At 41.5% G+C, this 26,331-nt stretch overlaps 1 protein-coding gene across 4 annotated transcripts in view; it reads left to right on the forward strand.

The window, feature by feature from the left end:
• Positions 1-26,331, forward strand: part of LOC126213537 (speckle-type POZ protein-like) — a 679,117-nt gene that overhangs the window by 223,365 nt on the left and 429,421 nt on the right. For 3 of the 4 annotated variants that reach the window (XM_049941384.1, XM_049941383.1, XM_049941385.1), the window contains exon 3: positions 595-712. The exons of the other annotated variant lie outside the window; for it this stretch is intronic. In XM_049941384.1, the coding sequence (XP_049797341.1) occupies positions 595-712 (118 nt within the window). The remainder of the gene's footprint in view (positions 1-594; positions 713-26,331) is intronic. 4 annotated transcript variants of the gene reach the window in all.

Here is a 26,331-nt window from a genome sequence, read left to right on the forward strand (position 1 = left end):
ATTCAGGGCCACATGAGAAGACTCACACGAGAAACACTTCCGACGTGTTCAATGGGACAAAAATCCAGCAGAAATCTTGCTCTATTATGATAATGCACGCCCACACACAATTCCGAGAACCCGGGAACGCATTGCCCCATCCACGCTACAGTCCGGACCTGGCACCCTCGGACTTCCATCTCTTTGGGCCGCTTAAAGATTTTCTATGGGGAACGCACTTTGAAGAGTACGAGTGTGTCAGTCTTACAGTGGACACGGGCAAGACGTGTCGATGTATGTCACCAAATTCTGACTCTTAACAATAAATACATTATGAGGAAAAAAAAGTGGGGCATTACTTAATGAACGACCCTCGTAAATTGATAACTGAACTTGGCCGATTGTTTCCCGTATGTCCCCCCTCCCCCCTGTTAGTGATACTCAGCTTCCATACATTATGTTCCAAATAACCTCACAGGCAAGTCACAGCTAGCTGACTTGAACTGCTTCCAAAACTCTGCCCGGCAGTCGTGCTGTCAGTGCAGCACAGTCGCTGTCCCCTACGTTCGGGCTGTGGTTTGCGCCCCACTCTGAACAGTCGCCCCCTGTTTGCAGCGCGGGCCGTGGCTGCAGCAGTCCCAGCACCGCCACTCGGCGACCCCGGACGCTCTCCTGCCGCGGCTGCCCGCCACACTCCGCCGCCACCAGACGACGCGGCCGTCTCTCGCCTGCGGTGAGTGCTGCCGGCTTGTACACTCGGTGCCGCGTCACCAAATGTTACACTAAAAACATCTAATTTAAGGAGTTCTGAAATTTTCGATAAAGCTGAGCTTACAGTTGTCAGGAAAAATTATTTCTTCGTTTTATGTATGTGTTTAATGTAATTGCTGCTGTTGACGGTGTTTACGTATCTTAGAAATTAGTTCCGAAGGAAGTGGGTTTGGAGCCACGGTGCGCATTGCTATTCAACGAAACCTACATGTCACGTGAATGAGTATACAACTGTGTGGAAGTTCTCACAGGGAACCTCTTGAGTGCGAGATCACAAATTCAGTCTTCAGTCAGGCTCGTTGGATATTATTAACAGTTCTGATGGGGGAATATATTAGCTGCTAATGTTTCACCATCTTCATGAGAAGGGCTACAGAAAGTGAGTGTCCAAGAGGTACAGATATAAACCTCCTATGAGACACACGTATTACACATAACAAAATAGACATCGTCGACATTAGAGAAATGTTCAGGACAGATAGTTAACTTGAACCACAAGCACCAAATGAAAAACAGCGCGTCCCGGTGGTCACAAAGCTTCACACCATCGAAATCGAAGATGAACACCGTCGTGGACCTTAAACCGTGAAACTGGTCTTCCTTCGAGGTGTACGTTCAGATAATGCGATAATACGTTTTATAGGCACAGAACAAACAAAACATGTAGAGGCTGAATTTTCCAATGATACAAATCACAATGTCGCACTCCTTTCAGGAGGGATAGTTTACTCTGAGGGAGTATGATTTTTATACGCAGACCAGGAACGACCAAAAGAAATTTGCTTTAACCAGCCATTGGTCAGAAGCAGTGCTCATACTACAGCTGTAGTTCTCTTACGCCTATTTTCCTGCTCTCGTTTGCTTTGAGGTAACTACTGCCTACTGCCCTTTGAACATGGCGCACACGAGAAAGAATCGTAGGGGGCAGAGCACCTCCAACTTGTCGCAGCACAATAAATAGATTTCCAATCAATTTACCGACCAGATTAACACTCGACATAATTGCGTACTGCTGCGTTAAGGCATTGATATTACCAGAGTGAGATTTTCACTCTGCAGAGGAGTGTGGTGAATTTGGAAGGTAGGAGACGAGGTACTGGCGGAAGTAAAGCTGTGAGGACGGGGTGCGAGTCGTGTTAGCGTAGCTCATGGTAGAGCACTTCTCTGTGAAAGGAAAAGTTCCCAAGTTAGTCTCGGTCCGGCACGCAGTTATAATCTGCACTGGTAGTAGTTAATCTTGATATACCTCTCATGGGACTTACAGTTCCCTCTTATCCCCTCTTTTATCCACTTTTATCTTCAGATCGCGGATGGTTGATGTTAAAAACAAATTCCTTACTGAATGATAGGACGAGTTTGTCTCACCTACAAACCTGCAGTTCACTGTGCATTGTCGAGTCAATGCTTTATTTGAAATTTCGTTACCCGATTTCTTTCCGTTTTGTAGCACTGATCAAACTATGCCAGTAGTATAGGCGTTGGTATGGGACACCGCATGTTTTTGACTTGAAAATATTTCGACGTGTTTTTGACTTGAAAATATTTCGACGTGTTTTTGACTTGAAAATATTTCGACGTGTTTTTGACTTGAAAATATTTCGACGTGTTTTTGACTTGAAAATATTTCGACGTGTTTTTGACTTGAAAATATTTCGACGTGGTTTGTTTCTGAAGAAATATTTCGACGTGGTTTTTTTTTTTCTGAATAAATATTTCGACGTGGTTTTTTCTCTGAAGAAATATTTCGACGTGGTTTTTTCTGAAAAAACGTTTCCACACATTTTTTTGTAAAAATATTTTTGTCTGATAAAATTTCCACTTCAGTTTTCTGTTAAATATTTACAATTTTCTTTTTAAAAATTCGCTGTTGGTCTTCAAGAAAACTGTATCGACAAGACTATTTTCATCATTTCCACATGTTTTACTCGTAAAACTATTTACATAGTTTCTGCATGAAAATTTTCCGCATCTTCCTACTGCAAATTTTAAAACATTTTGCGTAAAAGTGGTCGTCCCTTTGAACAAGTCTTTTTGCGCAGAGCAGAAGATGGCAGCCCCTTTTTGGCAGCCACTTTTTTGGGAAACCTTGGCGATTTTAAGTAAGGGCAGCGGTATGGCACGAACCTGCATCTTTTAGACGGAAAGACGGCAGCCACCTTTCTGCAACGACATTTTGCGTCCACCTTTTTGTGGCCACTTTCTTGAGATTTCCAGGCAGCGCCCAGTCGTCGCTCGGCAGGCACTTTTTCGTGGTCGCTGTTTAGCTACCACTTTCTTGCGAGCACATTTTTGCAACGACTTTCTGCAACGACGCGCGAAAATTTTAGATGGTGTCCACCCTTTAAAATCAGACAGTTGTGATGTGCTTACAAGTCACCTCAATTAAATACTGGTTGATAGGTGTCTCTTCAGTTATTTATTTTATCATCCAACAACAATCTGTACCAACAATCAGTATCATCAATGCATTATGTAATCTCACGGAAAGCATAGCTGTATTCTATTTATACAAGTGGATTTTATTTCATTATTAATTGATAACACCCAGGGAAGTGTATCGATTATTCTGTATTCTCTTCTAAAGCCATAAGCTTATCGTAGTTAAAGTTAAATTCCTTATCTATAGCTGTACTTACAAAGTTCTTTGTTTTCTTGTGTGTGGTTATCATATCGTTGGTTATTATGACTTTGTCTTGTGAACCATGTACCAGCTCGGCCATTGTTTCCATATTCAAAACCTTTAGCACTGCAGTAGTTAAGAGTGAAGCCTTGTAATTTTGGTAGTCTGTTTACCTCTGTACGTTTTGTATGCACAACATTTTGGTCCTGTTCCTGTCCATTCAATACTGTAATCATCTCTACCAAACTCGTCAGTCGATTCACAAAGTGTGCAACCTGTTTCTACAGTATTCGTACCATCGTCAATGTAAACAACAGTGTCGGTGTCGTAGGACACAATTTTATCAGCTAACCTATTGAGCATTTCGTACGGCCTCATTCTAGTGTCAGAAGTGGTGAAGGTGGACACAAATAGGTTGGTACTTGTACGATCTTAGACATTGTACTGATATATAACTTGGATTACACAGGTCTGCGACATAAAAATCGTTCCAAATTTATCAAGTGGCCTTCATAGTGTTTTCAACACTGATTTCAGGAAAATTGGTGAGAAAATTCCATCACGTACAGTTATTTCGCAAACGTATTCGCTAGTTTTAGCTTTTTCGATATTTCAGCACTCTAGTGAGTTTGAATTTTCGTTTTTAGGGTCTCCGTAAACTGTTATTTAGCCGTTTTTATACTAGATGTACGCAAAATAAGAGTAATCAGGAGAAACCAGCAGTATTTTCATGTCAGTGCCTGTATGTCGCGCTGCCCCTTCCCCGCCATCACCGAGCAGTGAGCTTCTGCTGTTGTCCTCCAGTTCACAGTACCTCTTCACTCTGTGATATTCACATGATGTTGTTGCTGGTGCTTTAAAGTAGTGACTGTTTCCTTGTGCTGTGAACTTCTTCCATGGACAGTGGCTACCAGAGGATGTATAAATTCGCCACATCGCTTGTGCTACATTTGTGGCAACTATACCGTTAAAAAGGAACAAATAAAAAGGAACAAACATTTCCGATTTTGTTGAAAAGGTATATTTCGCCTACTTTGGTATAAAGTTAGGTGATCAAGTTAAGCCTTGGGCCCCACACAAAGTTTGTTCAGTGTGTGTTGAAGAACTGAGGCAATGGTTTCAACGTAAAAAGCAGTCCGTACATTTCGGAATACCAATGGTTTGGAGGAGCCCAAAACTCATAGCGAAGACTGCTATTTTTGTTCTTGCAGTGCAAGAAGACAGAGATTGCTTCGATTCTGGCACAACTGATCCCATTCCGTTTTCACAAACTGAACTGAATGATTTAGACCTAGGCCTTTCTAAAGAATCGGCAGAGGTTTTAGGATCTAGATTGAAAGATAAACATATATTGGCTACCGGTAGATCCTTTTCTTGGTATCGATTGAGGGAAAAGGAGTTTGTATCTTTTTTTCCTCAAGAAGGTGACCTGGTGTTTTGCAGTGGTGTTCCTGGACTTACGGCCCTTTTCAAAATAGAATATGCTCCTGATGAGTGGAGACTTCAAAACAAAAAAAAGCGTTAAAGCAGTACTTCCACACAACGGCAATAAGTACGTTTCTATACCAGTGGGACATTCGGTTTAGTTAAAACAGGCCTTGAACTGGCTTTAAGCAAACACTGCCATTCAGACCACAAATGGACATTACGTCCTGATTTAAAAGTGATTTCAATGCCGTTTGGTCAACAAAGGGCTATAGAAAGCAACACTCCATCAAAAAAGGTTGGCCCTTCAGAAAAACCTTACAGGTAAGGGTTAAGAACGTTGAGAGGAAAAGCCTTGTGGATCCCAAAAAAGTGTTACTTCCACCACTTCACGTTAAGTTGGGACTGCTGAAACAATTTAAGGCATTGCCAAAAGAAGGGGAATGTTTCAGATAGCTTTGTGGACAGTTTCCTGGTTTATCCGAGGCAAAGGTAAGGGAAAGAATCTGTCGGACCAGACATAGGAAACTAACGACAGATCCCAAGTTTGTGGACAAAATGGAAACATAAGAAAAGACAGCATGCACATTTTTGAAATTAGGTGTTACAGGTTTCCTAGGAAGCACGAGAGATACAAACTACAAGACAATTGTCGCAGACATGCTCGACAACTTCAAGAAGCTGGGCTGTAACGTGAGCATTTTCTCCATTCGGGTCTTGACTACTTCCCTGCAAGCCTTGGCGATGTAAATGAAGAGTGGGGCGAAAGATTCCATCAAGACATCCAAGAAATGAAAGAATATATCAAGGAAGATTGAACTTCAACATGATAGAGCGGACTTCTACTGGATGATAAAAAGTGGTGATCCTCAACGAGCCCACAGCTGGAGAAGCAATAAGAGGAGCTTCGACAGAAAGTGAAAGCGTTATTATAATGACTTGTGAGATTAAAGAGAAGTGGAAGCGTGCGGGAAATGTAGTTTAGAACATGTTGTTGTTGTTGTGGTCTTCAGTCCTGAGACTGGTTTGATGCAGCTCTCCATGCTACTCTATCCTGTGCAAGCTTCTTCATCTCCCAGTACCTACTGCAACATGCATCCTTCTGAATCTGCTTAGTGTATTCATCTCTTGGTCTCCCTCTACGATTTTTACCTTCCACGCTGCCCTCCAATGCTAAATTTGTGATCCCTCGATGCCTCAGAACATGTCCTACCAACCGATTCCTTCTTCTAGTCAAGTTGTGCCACAAACTTCTCTTCTCCCCAATCCTATTCAATACCTCCTCAATGCCTCAATACCAAACTGGTAGAAGCCGACCTCGGGGAAGATCAGTTTGGATTCCGTAGAAATGTTGGAACACGTGAGGCAATACTGACCTTACGACTTATCTTGGAAGAAAGATTAAGAAAAGGCAAACCTACGTTTCTAGCATTTGTAGACTTAGAGAAAGCTTTTGACAATGTTGACTGGAATACTCTCTTTCAAATTCTGAAGGTGGCAGGGGTAAAATACAGGGAGCGAAAGGCTATTTACAATTTGTACAGAAACCAGATGGCAGTTAATAAGAGTCGAGGGGCATGAAAGGGAAGCAGTGGTTGGGAAAGGAGTGAGACAGGGTTGTAGCCTCTCCCCGATGTTATTCAATCTGTATATTGAGCAAGCAGCAAAGGAAACAAAAGAAAAATTCGGAGTAGGTATTAAAATTCATGGAGAAGAAGTAAAAACTTTGAGGTTCGCCGATGACATTGTAATTCTGTCAGAGACAGCAAAGGACTTGGAAGAGCAGTTGAACGGAATGGACAGTGTCTTGAAAGGAGGATATAAGATGAACATCAACAAAAGCAAAACGAGGATAATGGAATGTAGTCAAATTAAGTCGGGTGATGCTGAGGGAATTAGATTAGGAAATGAGACACTTAAAGTAGTAAAGGAGTTTTGCTATTTAGGGAGTAAAATAACCGATGATGGTCGAAGTAGAGAGGATATAAAATGTAGACTGGCAATGGCAAGGAAAGCGTTTCTCAAGAAGAGAAATTTGTTAACATCGAATATAGATTTAGGTGTCAGGAAGTCGTTTCTGAAAGTATTTGTATGTAGTGTAGCCATGTATGGAAGTGAGACATGGACGATAACTAGTTTGGACAAGAAGAGAATAGAAGCTTTCGAAATGTGGTGCTACAGAAGAATGCTGAAGATAAGGTGGGTAGATCACGTAACTAATGTTTAGAACTTATTTATAAATAAAATAAAATTTTGTTGTTACTATACCTAAAAATACTCCTTTTTTGTGAGAAAACCAGACGTGACAGAGAAAAAATGGATTGAATTTTTGAAATTGTCGTTGAAAAGTACATCAGTTATCAAATTTCAAAAAATATTTTTTTTCAGACCTGTGTTATTCCTTCGTTGATCGGTATGACGTTAGTTGTCTGTCTTTTATTTCGAGTAAGAGCTCGTACCATTGCTCAATGTTGTCTATAAATTCTGTTTGTGACTAGTTCTGTCACTGGCCGAATTTTCCCCAGAGGGAATTGCATATTTTGGACACAGCCCGCTTGCCAGCATTCGGTTCAGTATTGTTAATGTCATTCCTGATGTCTTACTTTTCCTCGATAATTCGACCGTATTCTTCTTTAGACTTCCAATTACCTTGCCAAGGACTAGTTTGACCTTCATGAAGGTTTTAACGTAGTTTGTGAACAGTCAATTACTTTCCCATTCAAAGTGCCACACCTCGTTAATTTCCTGTATTGTGTACCCTTCTCGATGGCTTTGTTGAGCTCTATTGTTGTCAGAGTTCGTACAAATGCTCGCTCATCGTCACTATGGTTGCAACTACCATCAGGCTTTTCTTCTACACTTTTCGAATGTAGAGCAAACAAAAGCTTTTCCTGCTCAACTGGAAGCACAGAGTGGTAAAAGCCGTGAAGCACAAGCACTTTGCATTTAACAAAACGAAATCATTCGTCGTCATATTTTTGTGGCCTCAGTATCTGTACGGGATGACCAACAGATAATCGTCGTAAAACTTCACTGTCGGATATAGCCTGCCCATGTCTGTATATCGCAGCTTCTTGCCTGAAACCTTGAATTTAGCAGCGTTTGTTCTTGCGCCGAAAAAGACATCTCTAGGATTCAGGGGTTCTATGACATTTACGTTCTCTTTTGAATTATTCCACTTACAGCTCCATATTTCGACACAGCTACAACTGGTGTACCCCAACTCTTGTGTGAGGTCTAACAGATCCATGGTTTCATTGTTGACCGTTGTCGATACTATCGGGCGAATAACACACTGGACAGCCGTGCCAGAAGCAATTGTGATACTGGTAAAGTGTTTTTGTGTTTGCGTTCTAGCTGTCAACATTTACGCCACATTTTGTAACTTCTCCACAGTTCAATGCCTTTGGACATTAGGAAACGAATTCAACCACACAATTTACTTTTTGCTGAACATTTCCTTCTTTTGATGTTTGACTACAGCAATTGGGTTCAATGTATTCTGACCTGTAAATAGCCATACAAACACTAGAAATTATTATGTACTGGAAAGGATCAATGTTTCTAATATCCAGGAAATATCTCCTAAATTCAAGGCAGCTGCGGCGCAATATGTCGTCAGAATGGAAGTACTCTGAAAATTCCTTCTGGAAGTCAAACCCTTAATTTTCACCCACTTCCTGAGCGTGCCATTCTAAGAATGCTTTTCTAGCCTTACATATCACAATGTCAACACCGTAGTACTTGTTTGCTGGAAGTCGCCTTACGTAATTTTGATTTTCTTATTGAAGAAGTGTGGAAAGTAACCTTTCTTCAGATCTTTCAAACTGAATGTCTTGGGAAACGTCGCGAGATCTCCTTGGATACCGTATTTACTCAGATCTAAGCCGCACTTTTTTTCCGGTTTTTGTAATTCAGAAAGCCGCCTGTGGCCTAGAATCGAGTGCAAAGTAAGCGGAACTTCTGAAAAATATTTGTAGGTGCCGCCACAACTAACTTCTGCCGTCAAATATATGTAGCGCTACACAGGCATGCTTTGCAGGCACAAAGATAAATACTGGCTCCAAAACCTGTGCGTCCGTAAATAAATTAAAAGTAAAGGTAGAAGAATGTAAACATTATGCCATGTATTCGTTTGTGTTTGCTGCTGTCTCATTGAAATTCTGTCTGCTTAATAAACTACGAAACTCAAGTGAGAGAACAGCAAATGCGGAAGAATATACATATCATGTCATGTTTATATTTGTATTATTCTTATGTTGAATAGTGATAGTGAGAAATGAAGCACAGCAACTGACTAGATTTTTAAATCTAAGATGAGTTTAATTTCTGTGCAGAATGTGATGCACTAAAGAGGCGTGTGCAAAGATTTTGAAACGGAGAAAATTTTTCGCTAAACTCTTAGTTCAGAACATCTCTCATAGTGTGTCTATTATTTGGTTCTTGTTGGTCATTACCAAACAAAGCAGCAGTGTAAGTAGCAACAAATAGCAGTCCCTTGGCAGTGTTTCCCTTATGAGACAATTCCTCTCTTTTTTATTTTAAATTGTAAGCCACGGTAGCGCGCACGAAAGCAAGCCATGCCGCAAGTGGGGACAGGTTGTAAACACTCATTGTCAGTACAATAATGCATTTTCAGCTTAGAGTGACTTAAACACCTATAACAAAGAGAACAGCACTCATCAGATCAAAGCAAAATAAGCAATCTGTTCAAATCGACGAAGCACGTGAGAAAGGAATGGTATCCGTATAATGCCTGACACACAGCAATGAATGTTTAGAGAAAATAGTTGCGTGGAGATAGCAGCGATTGCTTGTACATGATTACTTACTGATATAGCTTTAGAGTGTAAATTGCCCTGAAGATGACCCCATTGCAGGTTGAAACCGGTTGGCGACAAAATAAATAATGTGACTGTGACTGTCACTTTGATTAATTGATGATAGAAATGGCTACCTGGTAAAGCTTAACTGTTAAGCCTACAACTCGGACCAAACTACTGTAGCTCTATCTTCATCCATTCAACCTAAATTGTGTCTCACGTTAGTGGTCTAAGACTTTTCTCTCCCCTGGAATTTAGAACCTCAAATTTCAGGTGCAGCTTAGATTCGGAATTTTTTTTTCATTGATTTAGTCTCATTTTTCGAGTGCGGCTTAGATTAGATTCGAGTGAACACGGTAAGGTTTATGCTGTTAGTTACTTTGAGCCTTAGGGAATGTATTTTTAGCACTATAATCTTCGTTCCTTGGTAAATGGTTTTGATCTTAATTCTGTTATTTACACAATACTGTAAAATAAAGTACGTATCATAAGTCTGTGTATTGTGTGCTATACACGTATAGCCCCTGTTACTCTGTGACAGCAACCATTCGCAAAATTCATTGTTGCTAAATTCGTATTTGTTTCCTTTGAAGTCGTGCAGAGCCACAAAGTTTGGCGTGTGTATGCCTGTATCTTGTTCTGCTTCGAAATCGGAAAAGTAGTGCCTTTCTTTGTAAGCGCATTTTTTAAATTTTTTAATGCCACTCCCATTGCGAGTATATTTGTTATTGCAGTAACCACGACATCTTTTTCTCCTTTGCATGTAGCATTTGTTTTCACTTACCTTCACATGCTCATTGGCGCAATTTTGGCAATCAGAGAAGCCACAGTTGTCTGCCGAGGCTGCTTCCGCGTTATTTTTTTACACTTTTCGCACTCGAAAATCTTTTCACACACTCACTTGTGATTACCCGTGCGTCCTTTACCGAAACAATACAGTAGAGTCTCGATAGTGCGAGTTCCCAATAATCCGAGCCTCTTGAATAAAAAAATTAAGGATGCAATGATCTACTTTCTTTTTTTTACTGACGTGATAACTAATGAAAGGGAGAGTACAGCTCAGTGACAAAGCAGACGACAATTCAGTCAACACCGACGGTTAGCTCGCTGCCCTGTTGCACGAACATCTGTCGTCAGTATGGCACGAAATGCCCCGACTGCTGCCGGCTGCTACCGATCAAAACTGGGGAGTTCATACGCTGCTGTAGTTCCCAGCACCTGTACTGTACAGAGCTGTGTGTCGTTTTGTTTGTTGACTGTGTCAGGGTGTATACGACCTGGGACAACCGGGAAAAACCCGGGAATTTTTTCATCCGGGAGAGAACAGGGAAAAACCCGGGAATTTTTCGGAATTCCGGGAATTTTTCATTGTTTTAGCTTTCAGTTGGTTTTTTTACATTTTGGCTGCAGAATTGATTCTCTAGCATAGAATGTTATTGTATCCTGCTGCTGGAGAATGATACTGCAGCAATAAAATATAAACGAGAGGGGGAAAAAAATAAAACTTTAGTGACAAAGGAAGTGTGCAATTTACAACAACAAAAAACCGTGCACGCACAAGCGTCTGCAAATAGCACAAACATGTCAAAGGCCGCAGGGGGCAGCCTGTACTTCTTCGTAACAATGAACTGCATGCTGTGAGCATGACGTCACAACTGTTCGTTTGACCAATTGCCAGCGGTCTGTTGCGCATGCGCATTTGACTCGCGTATAAGCAGTACCTTCTCCCGCTACTTGAAGTTTGGCTGTTAGCTGTATCGGTAGCAGCAGCAAGCAGCCAGATGCAAACGAGAAAAATTTTTCAGCCGCGCCGTAGCTGCCAGATTCACGCTTGCACGGAGTTGTAGTGGGGAGGGGGTTAACCTCCACGTGACACGTGTTTACGTCAAGTGATTCCACTGCTTCTCTTCGTGTACAGCTCCCAAGTCAAATGAAAACAAAACGGATTTCTGTGGCCGGGAGTTATCAAGTGAATTAAAATACATTCACATAATCATGTGAGGGCAGAAATATATTATTAATTTCAGTTTTCTGATTTTGTTTTATTTCCAAGTTAGTAGCAGTCAAGCATTAATCGCCTTGCAGAACAGTGAAGTTATTTTTGCAAGTTTGCTAAAGAAATTTAGCTTTATTAATCTTTCCGCTGAGGCAATCATTTTATTTGAGACGAATTGTTTCATTCTACAGTATTGGCTAGTTCCAACTTTTCGCTGAATTTCAAGTGCACGTTATCATCTTCTGCCATACATGGCATTATGCCGTAATGAACCAAAAATGGGATCGCAGAGTACTGGTACTCCAAGAAAATTTACATCCTAAAAACCACACTGAAAAGCTTAATATCTGATAGGACCTACTTCTTTGTGAATCTGGAAAAAACCAGTTTGCACTCAAGCCGAATTATGCATTTTAGTATGGTTTACGAAATCCCGATGCTCTTTGGAGTACCCCCTGATGCCCTGTTTCTTTTATGGTGTAATGTAAGCTCTGTTAGTGCTTTATACACACGAACATGTGGGCTTCCTACACCATTGGAGTTGCACACGCACAATAATGCCTGTTTTCCTGGCGCTCTCTGGCAACTGGTAAATCGAACCTATTTCTAACAATCTCCAGATAGTATTGCGAACGGTGGTTCGAAAAGTGTTACTTTCAAAGTAAATTTCTTTTCACGCAAGATGAATTATGTTACGTGTGAGAAAGTGGAATGGATATCTAAATCACAGAGCGTTCGAAACTGAACAGTTTGAGGACCAGGCACTTACAAGAATTTCGAGCCGAGATATTTGTGTTAGAATTTTAAATTTACGGGCACATTTGTGTGATGTGTCTTAAAGTATAACACACGCAAAAAAAGATCAATATTACATGTGAAAGCTCAGTTTCTGTTGTAGCGTGTTATTCTTAGAGACCTATATTATATGTGAAAGCTTAGCTTTTCTTGTAGATATACGGTACTGTGTACATTAATGTAAACCGTTAACTTTTCCTCTTGCGTGTTCGCGCTATCTAACCAGTGACCTTGCTATTGGCTGACTATAACACGTGTCCTATGCTCTGAATAGCTGCTGCCATCGGCTGGCGAGATCTCGTGGCTTGAGATATGACTCGCTTACAAAAGGACATCAAAACCTCGGTTTCAACGCTCCGCAAACTAATGCGCTGTGTTTGGTGTAATTCGAATTTATACTTTCGTAATACGAAAATATGGAACGTATATGTTGCTGCAAATCTTTCCAACACTTCTCCTTTTTTTTTTTTTTTTTTTTTTTTTTTTTTTTTTTTTTTTTAAGGTCTCCAAAACTTCTCTGCCCGTCTTTTTTTTTCTGGGAAGTTCTACGCGATTGTATAAAAAGTTAACCATTCAAAGAATTGATAAGTTTTACAGTTCCGAGGGAAAATCTACGGAAAACCTACTGTCACTTAGCACAGAAAAAGTGTATTTTCGCCCGGGAAAATGCGTATTTTTTAAACGGGATATCCGGGAGAAATCCGGGAATAATCCGGGAATTTTTTTCCTTGTCCCTGTATACACCCTGCTGTGTGTTCTGTTGTACACCTTACAAAGATTAGTGCTGTAACAAAAAAGAGGAAATTTGTGCCTTTGCATCTAAAATTAGAAGCACTAAGACGACTTGACAAAGGAGAAACAATAAAAAAAACTTGCCCTCGAATATGGTGTAGGTGAAGTTAACGGTTGCTGACTGGCGAAGAAAGCGACTTGAATTGGAACAGTTTTCTTCACAGAAATGCTCACACGAATCTCTCTGTCGAAGTATAAAGACGTAGGACTTCAAAGAAACAAGTGCGGCATTGTTCATGTGGTTTACCCAACAGAGACAGAAGGGTCCTCTGATTTCTGGCCCAATCTTGCAAGAAAAAGCTTTGTTTTTCAGAAGCCAGCTGCAGGAAGGAGATGACAATTTCGCCGCTAGTGTGGGCTGGCTCGACAAGTGGAAAAAGAGGTATGGAGTGCGTCAACTAGACGTATGTGGAGGAAAAACTCTCTGGTAACTTACGAAACTGGGCTAAATTTTAAAATATTACGAGCGAGAACACTTGCTTCTTGTGAAAAAAGAAGCAAAGCAAAGAGCGGCTCACAGTTATGGCAGCTTCAGATGCAACTGAAAACCACAAACTAAAACTAGTTGTGATTGGGAAGTTTGCCAAGCCAAGAGCATTCGAGAATGTATCCATCTCAGCTCTTCCGGTTGTCTATACACAACAGAATAATGCCTGGATGAATCAGGAAATCTTCAAGAACTGGTTTTTTAACTCATTTGTACCTGACTGCAAGAATTTTTTAAAAGCAAGGGAACTGCCATGCAAGGCACTTTTGCTCATGGATAATGCGTCCTCATATCCGAGTGCAGGAGAACTGCATTGCGACTATATCCGCGCCTTGTTTTTCCAACGAAACGTCTCCTGTCTCATTCAGCCCACGGATCAGGGCGTTCTGGAATGTCTAAAAAAAAGTGTCGACGGCGATTGCTACAGTCAATGCTGCATTCCGAAGACAACGAAAGCATTGTAGGGGCTTTGAAGAAAGTGACTTTGAAGGACATCATGTACTGGATTAGATAATCTTGGAGCCAAATAGTCAGAAACAATTTCTAAGTCGTGGAGGAAAATTCTACAGGAAAGTATGCCGGACACAGAAACTGAAAATTCAGCAGATGAGGACGATCAGCCACTGTGTAATTTAATCAGTGGATTGCCAGGGTGTGAAGAGGTGGAAGGAGGCGAGTGTTTAAATCCGGACCAGCAGTCGGAAGTGACAGACTCTTCTGTAATTGGCACGGCTAACATTCGACGGCAGTGCGAGGGTGACGAGGCAGCGGCTGCACCGGTGACGAGTCACACGGATGGCTGCGCTGCCCTCGAGGCCGCCATGTGCTCCGTGGAACAGCAGCCTGAGGCGACACTGCCGCGAGCAAACGTCGCAGACACTTCACTATTACTCGGCTAAATAAATAATTATTGTTATTCTGCCAATGAAAATGCGTGTGTAAATACTTTTATTTTAATAAAGTTCAAATTTGAGTTGTATTACTTACAATATTATAATATTTCTTTTTCCCATTTAAATTTCGATCGCCCGAGTTTTTGACAGTTCGAGGTGGTTCCGGTCCCGTTTACCTCGAACAATCGAGACTCTCCTGTGTGTCTTGCACTTTCTGCATTAAATCCTTGGCTGTTTACCTTCATGCTTTGGTCTTAAACACAAGGTGCACACATTTCCTTTATCTTTTTTGCAGAAGTATTTGTCCTTGTGAATGTAGGATTCGTCACACGTCTTGCTATAGACATGCTGCCTAAAAAACTCTTCATATTGTTGATGGTGTTGTGGTGGTCATTATTTAAGTACAAATAGTGTTGTGCCCTTTTCGCTGCCAGAGGAATGGATAACCGTGTTAAAATTGACAGCTGAAACAACTTTAATCTGAACATTCAAAAGAAGCTGCTGCATCGTCGATATCGTCCAGACGGAAACCTCCTTCACAGTTCTTCGAGGCTCACTCACAACTCTTTTGCTAATCCTTCCCGCAGAACTCTCCCTTTCCTAGTGTAGAGAATGTCATTATCTGTCAGTTCCTCGCACAAGTATGTTTCTGGTGATCATTGCTCGAGGACCGCACAGGCTATCGTTGTTAGTTAGTTTGTCTATACTTCTCTTGCCAATTATGTCTATAGCAATATTTACTATTTTTGTTTCCCTTTGTACCTTCACCTCTAGGTATTTCGTAGACCTCAAAGGAAAATTTGGTGGTGTTTGTGTTTACATTTTCATTGTATCATTGGATGTTACTATTCTTTCAACCTGATCAAGTAGGTGTGAATCATTCAATTTAAATTTCTTTTCGATGAAATTGATCGATTAAAATAGTTTTCAGCAACTATTTTCATTTCGTCTCCTTGCTTGAAATCGGGCAATTTTCTTACTGCATTTATAGCTGCTTGTATAGCCTTTCTGACAGCTTTCATTAGTTACAAGGGATTTGAGTCTTTGATTGTAATGATACTAGCTGTCTGCCAAACGTTATTTCTTTAACAATGCTGTACAATTACAGAATTGAATCTGGAGCGGCAGCTTCTTTTCTTTCACTGAAGTGAACAGGTTTTTTTTTTTTTTAGCAGAAAGATTTGGCCTAGTTTTCCTGTTTTTTGTGGAGCCGCGCCATTGCTATTTTTCTTCGAAAACCTCTGTAGAGAATTGAATGTGCCGAATTGTTTCCAAACGTTCCTTTTCTGAGTTCACCAAATCCAATAGGCCTTTCTTTGTATGTACTACAGAGTAACCTTTGACCCTACTTTCCCTTGCTATTTTTTTCAGTTCACGAGTAGGTTTCTGAGACAAGTCTCCATAGTTAAACAAACCACTATCATTTGCTGCTGAGTAAATTCATTCTATAGCTTCAACAAACGCTGCTTTCTTCATTTTGTACAAACTTTTCATTCTGAAGTCTTATGCAAGGGCTCTTAATTCCTTAAGTTTTATTTTCTTTAACCTTCAAGTTTTTTTCTTCATTTGGCTCATCTAAGGACCACGCACCAATTTCAGTGCCTCCTTCTTTGTTGTTCTTTCTTTTTCCTTTAGTATGCTTTCAGCTTTTCACTACATATCCTTTTTCTCTTTTGGGACCATTTTGACACTTTTACTCCCTCTTGCATTGGAATCATTCAATTTTTTACGCTTCTCTCTTGAAAATCTCTTTCTGTTTCATCTTTCTCACTCATGTTGTTTCTTTCCATATCTTTCCTAACTTCTTGAGTCCAGGCTATTATTGATTTCTTGTCCCAAAGATATCTAAAAATCTGTTTGGTGAACCTGTTGCTGTTCATTCTGTGTAAGTGTCCAAAAAATAGCAATTGCCTCTTTTGTAGTGTTCCATTTATGTTTTCAATGCTACGATAAACTTCTTCATTGCTTCTGTATTTTTTGGTGCCCAAATATTTTTCGAGTTTCTTTCTAGGACTTCAGTTTTGTATAATTCGTAGTTCAGTACTAAACATTCATATCCATAAAGAAACTCCGGTTTTCTACTATGATGTAGTGCACATCTTCAAATTTTTTGACAGGCACCTTTTGTTGCAGATATTCCTTGTTATTTCAAAAGTACTCGCCATTTTATGTACTCCGTTCTAAAACAAATTTTTCTAAGCCATTTTCTTGAATAATTTCTCGCAAATATTTAAATTTATTTACCATCTTTATCTGGCCAATATCTGTTGCTAGGGATTCCAGAGCATTTTTTATATTTGTCATAAATTTTATTTTTCTAAGATATTCAACCTGCTTTGTTGGCTATTTCTTCTAAGAGACTGATTTGTATTCCAGCATTTGTTTGATTTTCAGAAAGAATGGCAAAATCATATGCAAATGCTAAACAGTGAATTTCAATACCTTTGTTTTTAGTTCCCAGTCTGACTGGTGATAGCTTCTGTTCTTTCAGTTTTTGTTTCCACACTCTTACTATTTTCTCAAGTGCACAGTCAAGAGGAGTGGAAACAAGCCATTACCTTGCCTTCCACTTCTTTCTATGTCGAATGCCTTCGATATATCCCCCTGAAATTTAACTTTTGATGTGGTGTTTGCGAGCGTTTCAACGAGTAAAGTTTGCTAATTTAGGTTTGATGCCAAATTCTCTGTTCACTTTATCAAGTGTTTCACTATAAACTGAGTCAAATGCATTTTTAAAATACATAAATGTTACAACTATATCTTTGGACTTTGTAAATCTGTGAATTACGAACTGTAGGTTGAAAATCTGTTCCGAGCAAAATCTGCCCTTTATAAAACCACTGTCATACTCTACCAAATGGTTACAAAGTGTTGCTCCTTCCATGTTTAATAGTATTGTTGACAATTTTGTTACACATTATATTTTTTTTAATCCGTGTTTCTGCTAATTCAGTTTTCGTGACACTGTTTGTGCGCACGAACCGCTGCGAAGCATTCCCTGTTGTAATCTGTGGCACACTAAGAGAAGCAGGATGTGGCGGCGTTGTCAGCAGCTGCTCTCTTCCGTCAACAGATGTCGCCGAGGTTTGCGCCGTGTAAATTACTGCAGTACGTGTTTTGCATTACTCGTTACGGAAATGCACATGGGACGGTCATGCCAGCTGAAAATTAGAGAGAACTGAAGTTTGCGTTTGGTCTCTTCAAACTAGTTGCAGCTATCTGGCAAAAACCTTAAATTTCGTGCGAGAAATAAGGTGACTGTAGGTGCTTTCAGAAAGTGCTTCATTGCCGCACCAACCGTATGTACAAGTTGCAAATGCTTGACCTCGCTCCCTGGTCTGCCTCAGGCTAGCGAGTCGCCACTGTTCCTGTGTTCTGCCCCCCCCAGTTAAAGACGGGCGACAGATGCAAGAAGGAGCAGCTCCCATCACGTCGCGGATTATCGGAGAGAGAGAGAGAGAGAGAGAGAGAGAGAGAGAGAGAGAGAAAACCCTGGAAGGTGGAAGATGAGAAAAAATCCCTCCGGGGTTTCCTTCAGGTGGCACCGAAGGTTCTGCACTTTTTTCAACAATTTTAACAGATCTCGACCCATTAAAAAATTATGCTAACAACTTAGCCTCACGGAGATATTTGATATTGTTAACCAGTTCGTCTCTGGTGTAGTCACCATCCTCGATATTGAAATAGTTCACGTGGTAGTCGGTGCTCAAGTTTTCCTTCATTCTTTGGTTGAGATTTATCGAATTTGGATTGTACTCAAGCCTCGGCATTTCTTCACTATTTGGGTGTCAGACCGTGATGCTTTTGCAAATTTCTTCTCTGCACTCTGATGACACTGTAAGTGTAATCGCAGTAATCGTCAAATAATTTCGAGAGTATGGACATGTTCCAAGTTTTCTTTTTTAGGGACAAGATGAGGTAGTAATTGATGTGAATTTTGAATGCCCTCTTCACTACTACTGTTCAAACTTTTGAAGTGAATTAATTGGCCTCGATACATCTCTTTAATTCTGTACTCGCCGTGTTTTCTAAGGGCAGGCGTACACGGAAGACTTACTGTCCCGCAACCATTCCGTCTTTGTTGCTTTATTGTTGCTTCTGCTTTTGAGAGCTCGCACACGATGAGCAACTGTTTCCTGACAGCGGACCCGTTTTCAAGGGTTTCTGTAGTGCAGTCGAGCAGTGCTCAGGGAGGGATTGTTTTGGGACTGCAGTGGTTTGTGCTGTTATCATTCGACAAAGGACAAAACGGGAAAGGAAGTACTGGATTCACCCACTTACGTCTGAAAGACTAAATGAAGGGAAAGTCACTTTAATATTGCAACAGCTGAGATGTTACCCAGAGAAATCCTTCAGTTCCGCACGAGTGTAACGTCACGTGACAAGCTAGTCGCAGTTCTGGGGCCTGCCATCACCTACCGAAATACAAATACACGCCTCCTACCAAAATACAAATATGCGACAGGTGATTCCACCCGAAGAGAGGCTCAGTGTTACGTTAAGGTAGGTTGCATGAAATTACACATTTTTATTTAGCTTGATATTTATTAATTCCAGCAATACAGTTAGTAACAGGAATCATTACATTTTGTATAAAAGATGTCCAAAGCAACTGATGGAAATGGCAGAAAATGAGTGCAGGTATAAAGTTTAAATACTGTTGGTGTAGTGACATGGTACATAGTTTCTGATCCATGTGGAGGCACAGAAAAATTTGTCGGGTATGAGTTTACACTGTCTCAATCATGAGGAGAAGTAAGGATGGTTTAGGAGCTGCTTCCGGCAGTAGGTTAATTGTCAGACACAGATGTTCCAGTAAACACTCGTGCAGGGGTGGAGAAGCTAGAACACCGAACGCCACGACTGAAACCGTCACATGTGTCATTTGGTAGACACGTGTTCTGTAAAAGTCTCATTACCTGAAGAACCTCAATTTGTGCATCAATCATCTGGTGTGTGGGTACTGGTTTCAGCGTAGCTACGAGAGACAATGCAAACTGTGTTGCAGGGTCATCCATTGATGAAGCAGTTTCTTTCTTCTCTCGAAGTATATCGAACAAAGTTTCTTCGTAACTTTTCTTCTTTGGATTGTAGGAGGTATGTGGAGATTGAACAATGGGTGGCCTTCGAAGGTTCTGTTTACTCAGGTTCCTCATTGCTTATTACTGTTTCAGCATTTCCACTTGCATCACGTACTTCTACGGTTGGTAGAAGAAATAAGTTGATCGTAAAATTTGTACTTTCACGCTTTCCGCAGCTGGTTGTCCCGACTTGGCCAATTTTTGCTTACGCAATTGTCTTGGAGAGAATGTCCTTCGATTTTGCCGTCTTTGTTGTACCAGTGTTCCTAGGAAACGGACAATAAATTGAAATGTTTGACATTGTTGTAGATGTTAATTTATTTTCGTGAAATAAAAATGAAAACTATTATTATTCAGGGCTGAACAGTTCTATAAAACACCCATTTCTGCAACACGATACAGATGGAAAACCTATTCGAATAATACAACTTCAAAGTTCTGGCTCAGAAGTTTTAACATAAAGAAATATTTCCTGTGGTGTTGATGGCATGGGTTGATGCTGAATACCATTTTGTCTTCATAGATGTCGGTGCAAATGGAGCAGCAGGTGATTCCGCAGTTTGCCTTTAACGATCCAGAAGGCAAACCAATGCATTTTTGTTTGTTTGTTGAAGCTTTTGGTTTATTGACGCACATTTTGCGCCCATTTGCTACTAAAATGCTTACCTCGATGAAGAAAATTTTCAACTGTAGGCGTACAACTATTCGTCATACGGTTGAATGCACATTTGGCATACTGGTGAACAAATGGCACATTTTCCGTAGACCTTACGATGTTACCGCCGATTTCTGTCGTACAATAATTAAAGCATGTTGTGTGCTCCACAATTTTGTATGCAGAAGAGATGAAATGGACTTCACAGATATTATTTACGAATGTCCACAGCAGCCTATAGACCATGCTGGAGTTTTATCTGCTGTCAATATACGCAGCCATTTTAAAACCTATTATATGTCCCCTGGAGGATCTGTTCCATGGCAGTACAATGGACTCTGATTTCACTACGATTCAACAATACTGGAAAACTTAGTTGTTCCATCCACAAACATTATTTAGAAGTGTAAGATGATAATAATGTTGAAAGTATGTCAATAAAAGCAAATCTGTAAAATAAAAACTTGTCTGCTTGGCGTTCTTTTGTGGAGGATGTCCTCAGATTGTACTAGACACAGTTCTTCCCACACTTTGCTTTTCAAATTAGCGTCAGAATAATCTTTCAAAGTTCTATATTGAGCAGTGCAGGCCTGTTTTCTACTTCATTTACGATCAATTGACTATCGATGTCTCCGTCCCTCACAACAACCAATGTCCGAACTCGCAAGTTCCCAACTGCATTGTCGGCCGAGCACACGCGCTCGTGTATCCTGTGGGGGGGACAGGACGGAGGCAGTTGGTTCGCCCTTTGTCGGCGGCCGGAGCAACTGAAAAGTTGTCTCTGGGGCGTCGCTGCGTGTGTGTGTGTGTGTGTGCTCTTACATATGATGGTACAGACTCTGTGCAAAAGACGAGGCAGTTGCACGACCAAAGTCCTCCCTTGTGTGTCCGCCCTAATGGAAGGCGAGAATTCGTCAAACACACAATCACTAAATTTAACAGTCAGGCATTGTTGACTTCAGCACTAACATTTAGAGCCCGGTTTCATTGACAAAATTTGTCGCTTACAGCTGCACTACAATGTTTTTTATTGTGAGGTATCTTTTTCTCTATCATCATCTTTCAAGGCGTGTCTGGAATTTGCATACTCAAGAACTTCACATACATCTTTCGCCTCGAACGAGAGATTATTCTGTTGATCCAATTCTATAATGTCGCCAGTGGAGCATAAGACTTGCCGACTAAGGAGGACATTTGTACAAAATTACAAATGCTAGCACGTAAATACAATAAATGGATATAAAACATATACCTAGAGCTCGATTGCGAGTGTAAGATTCTTTCAGCAGATAGATACAACAATGTGCCGAATTACGAGGACTGTGAAACGCTGAAAGACACACTTAAGATATATAAAGGTTACAAGAATGTCAATGGCTGTGACGTTGACGATATCGAATTCTGTTAAATTCTTACGGTTTATCGACGATAAGAATCACAGGAAACGTGAGACCTGTTTCTTTTTAAAATTTCTCCTTAAATATATTTGCAAAGTACGATTAAAAGCTTGTTAAACAAGCGAAGTACAGGACTCTTGAACAGCTGAAAAGTTAGTTCCACGAGTGGAAGACGAAGCTGGTAACAGAATACGAGGAGTATAAGAAAGGCGTCCAGCCTGTGACGGATAAACTGAATGCTTTAGAGAAAGAAGTTACTGGTGCTATAGCGAAAAATGGAGAGGTTGAAAGAGCTAGTTCCTTAGGAAGGGAATTATGACAATGTGTGTCCTATTCCGTCTACAACTGAGGAATAACCTTTTGAAAGAAGTTTGTTTATGGGTGATGATTCGATCACGCCAAAGACACGTAAGAGGCTTGAGCCCTCGTTGCAGCAAATTGAGGAAGAAGACCGGGAGAAGATGAAGGCTGTTAGAAACTAAACAACACCTTATCTTGGGCTGAAAGTATGAAAATACTTGGGCGGTCTCGTCCTACAGTATTTGGCTTAAGATTTGACAGTCGAAAGCACTACATGGGCGGTTCCGAACTAACGTTTAACAATGACACTATTTCTGTCAAACGTAGCAGTTTTCAGTGCCAGCACTGAATTCATGAAACTGGTAACCCGAAGAAAAAAAAAAAAAAAACAAACAAACGTAGCATTCGAAGACTACACGCCTGATGACCGTGAAGCATATACAACTATCCTCAAGGGAACTAAGGCAATATTTCACCACTATGATCCAAATACGAATAAACCCAAGTCAAACAGCAGTGAAAAGTGCATCATTATTCCGATATAGCAGTCGTTCGTCTTGTGTAGTAATTCTACATCAGTGGACAGTCACCAGTCAATAGCAAAAGAGGAATGGGCTTGAACCTGTTCAGTATATAGAATTCATTCTAGAAACATCCCGCAGGCTGTGTCTAAGCCATGTCTCCGCAGTATCCTTCCTTCCAGGAGTGCTAGTTCTGCAAGGTTCGCAGGAGAGCTTCTGTGAAGTTTGGAAGGTACGAGACGAGGTACTGGCGAAATTAAAGCTGTGAGGGCGGGTCGTGAGTCGTGCTTGGGTAGCTCAGTCGGTAGAGCACTTGCCCGCGAAAGGCATAGGTCCCGAGTTCGAGTCTCGGTCCGGCACACAATTTTAATCTGCCAGGAAGTTTCTGTTAAGTATGTTTGGATGAATGACCTCAGATTTAATCGACTAGGTGACGGTGGTTCACGGTGAAGAGAATGCAGCTGGTAGGTCGCTGGGGTTTGAAGAAATGGAAGAACAGGGAAGCAGGAAATGCGCCACATAGAACAACAAAACACAGTACTCATACAAGCGTCTGCCAACAGCAAAGTATGTCAAAGGCTTTAGGAAGACTGTGCAGTGCTCGATAACAACAAATTGCTTCCGATGAGCGTCACGTGACGACTGTTTGAGTTGGATTCGTCTGAACAGTTGCGGGCTGCCTCTCGCGCATGCGCAGTTGAGTGGCGTGTGAGCAGTCCGTGCTCCCTGTTGTGGTTACAGAAGTGTGGCTGGGAGCCGCCATCTGACGCCGCCGCCCTTGGGAAATGCGGTGGACGCGGGGCTGGTGCAGAGAGCAGCCCGAGCTGTGGTGGGCGGGTGGGTCGCCTCCACGTGGCCTGTGTATACGTTCAGCGGCTCTACTGTTTCCTCCTCGTTTATTGCTCTCACCTTAAATTAAAGCAGAACGGATTTTTGTGACAGGGAGCTATCAACTGAATTAAAATACGTTCGCTAAAGTATGTTACTAGTTTCAGATTTTATTTCCACCTTTCTGACAGTCAAGAAGTAATCGCTTTGCAGAAGAATCAAGTTATTTTTCAAGGTTCGCTAAAGAGATTTCGCTTTTAATAATCTTTTCCGCTGAGGCAGTCAATTTATTTGAAACAAAATGTTTAACTTCACACTATTGGCTAGTTTCAACTGTTCGCTGCACATCAAGTGCACTTATGGCATTATGGCATAATGAAGAACCAAGCATCACGTAATACAGTACTGGTGCTGCAAGAAAATTTACATCGGAATCTCGACTTAGGAATGTGCAATTTAAGCCGAATTGTGCATTTTAGTGTGGTGCATGAGCCCGCATCTCGTGGTCGTGCGGTAGCGTTCTCGCTTCCCACGCCTGGGTTACCGGGTTCGATTCCCGGCGGGGTCAGGGATTTTCTCTGCCTCGTGATGGCTGGGTGTTATGTGCTGTCCTTAGGTTAGTTAGGTTTAAGTAGTTCTAAGTTCTAGGGGACTGATGACCATAGATGTTAAGTCCCATAGTGCTCAGAGCCATTTGAACCATTTTTTGTGGTGCATGAAATCCGGATGCTCTTAAAGTAATCCTGTGATGTCTTGTTTCTTTCGAGACATAATGTAAGATCTTTCGGAGTTTTTTACACGTAGGAACATGAGGGCCTCCTGCGTCATCGTAGCTGCGCAAGCGCGGTCACTCCTTCCACCTGGCGCTCTCTGCCAACTGCTGAAACGAACCTCATATTTCTAACAGGTCGCGGGAAAATACTGCGAATTGTGGTTTGAAAAGGTACAGCGTAAAGTTCCTTTTACGCAAGATGAACTATGTGCGAGAATGTACGATGAATTTATTAAATCATAGAACGTTTGACTCTTATTTAAAAATGAACTCCTTGGTGACGGGCCATTTAGAGGAATTTCGAGCCCAGAAGATGAGACATTTAGGTCGTTACTAAAAGTTTTACAATCACGTTAGTGTGACGTGTCTTAAAGTGTAAAACGCGCACAGATCTTCAACATTACATGTGCAGCCTTAGCTTCTCTTGCAGCTTACTAATCTTTGAGACCAATATTATATGTGAACGATGTGTATATTAATTTAAACCATGAGCTTTTATTATTTGTGTCTTGGCGCTACTTAAGAGTGATGTTGCTATTGGCTGCCTACATCGCGTGTCGTGTGCTGTCATCAGCTGGCGAGATCACGTGACATGAGCTATGGCTGGCTTACAAAAGCTCACCGCAATCTCGATTTCAATGCATCGGAAAGTAACTTGCGGTGTTTGGGGGAATCCGAATTTATACCTTCATAATAGGAACATATGCACGACATCAAAGGTCTTTCATAAGGTTTTTTCCCCGCTGAGTTCCTTTTTCTAAAGGGCCGGGAAATACTACGTCGGTATAACAGAGAATTGATGAGTTTTACAGTGCCAAGGAAGATTATAGTGCCACTTAACACGGAAAAAGTGTATTTTGACCCCGGAGAAAGTCTATTTTTAACCTAGAAGTCGAGGAAAAATGCGGGAATTTTTTTCCTTGTCCACGTAGACGCCCTGTTAGCTTGTTGGTGTACAGAATATGTAATAATAAGTCGATACTTCTACAACTCTAAAACCAGCAGTCTATTTTCAATGTGCAGCTGCTATTTTTATACGCAGGAGTGTCCCGATATTTTGTACGCCGATACACATTTTTTTCAAGATATCGAGAGTCGGTATCGACAGTTTAATAAATATCGATGTATTGGACACTCCATATTTTTAAAAATATCCTGGTGTAGCGCCGACTGTCGTTCCGCAGCCGAAGTCTGTCAATTGCGGCCGTGCGGCCATCAGAGAAGACGGCGGCAGCCCTTGCAGGCGAGCCAGCCGAGTAGAGGGGGCAGCCCGGCCGACGCTCGGCCCTTCCTGCAGCTCGCGTGCGCCACGCCGCAGCCGCCTGCCTGCGTGTGCAGACACGGCTGTCGGCTCAGTCTGACATTCGACCTGGTCTCTGCCTGAAGGCACGCGGTTGCTTCCTGACGGTGAAACACCTGGTCTCAGGTCGAAATTACTAACTTCTCGTAATTGTACGTAGACTGAATACACTTTATTCAAATACTTTGAGCACATACTGAAGTGTGTTAGACAGTCGCTGACAGGCAGTAGGGGGCGTCGCTTGTGAGGGTCGCCTGCCCTGGCCGCCCTCTGCCCTGGACGCGGTACAGTGTGTCCGTCAAGTCGTGCGCCCTCTCCGCTCCACGGTGCTGTCCCGGTGACCCAGTCTGGCCACACAGCCTGGCGCCGCTCACTCCCACCTCAGCGACTGCCCTGTCCAGAAAAACTCGACATTACGGAGTAAATTGCACTAACATGGGAACAGGAATCTAATGTCAGCGTTCCCGTATCTGTTAGAAATATAAAAGCGGGTGCCTGTTCGTGTGAATGCGTCTTCGTGTACAACTTCATCCACAATTGGCGCATACATTCCGTCCGATACGGTTTTTAAACAAAACACAGTGCAGCTGTACTGGAGAATTTAAGCCTTTCCTTTGATGAGATGCTCTGAAACGCGACAACTCTAGCGACACGAGTAGTACTCAAAAGTAACGGGGAATTCGCCATTTTGCGTTTTTTTATAACTGAGATTCGCAAGACTTTTTTGTCGTTGTGATGGTAAACGTGCGTGAAAAGTATGTGTACACCAGGCAAATCGGATATTTAGTCTGTTGTCACCTCTTGGAAAGGTTATTGGTGTGTTAGTAGAATCGGCGATTATTTGTTTAATGTAAAAGCGGTTTATCGCGTTTGTATTAAATTTGGCTATGCGAACG

The sequence above is a fragment of the Schistocerca nitens genome, chromosome 11 (genome assembly GCF_023898315.1).
Source record: "Schistocerca nitens isolate TAMUIC-IGC-003100 chromosome 11, iqSchNite1.1, whole genome shotgun sequence".
NCBI classification, from domain to species: domain Eukaryota; kingdom Metazoa; phylum Arthropoda; class Insecta; order Orthoptera; family Acrididae; genus Schistocerca; species Schistocerca nitens.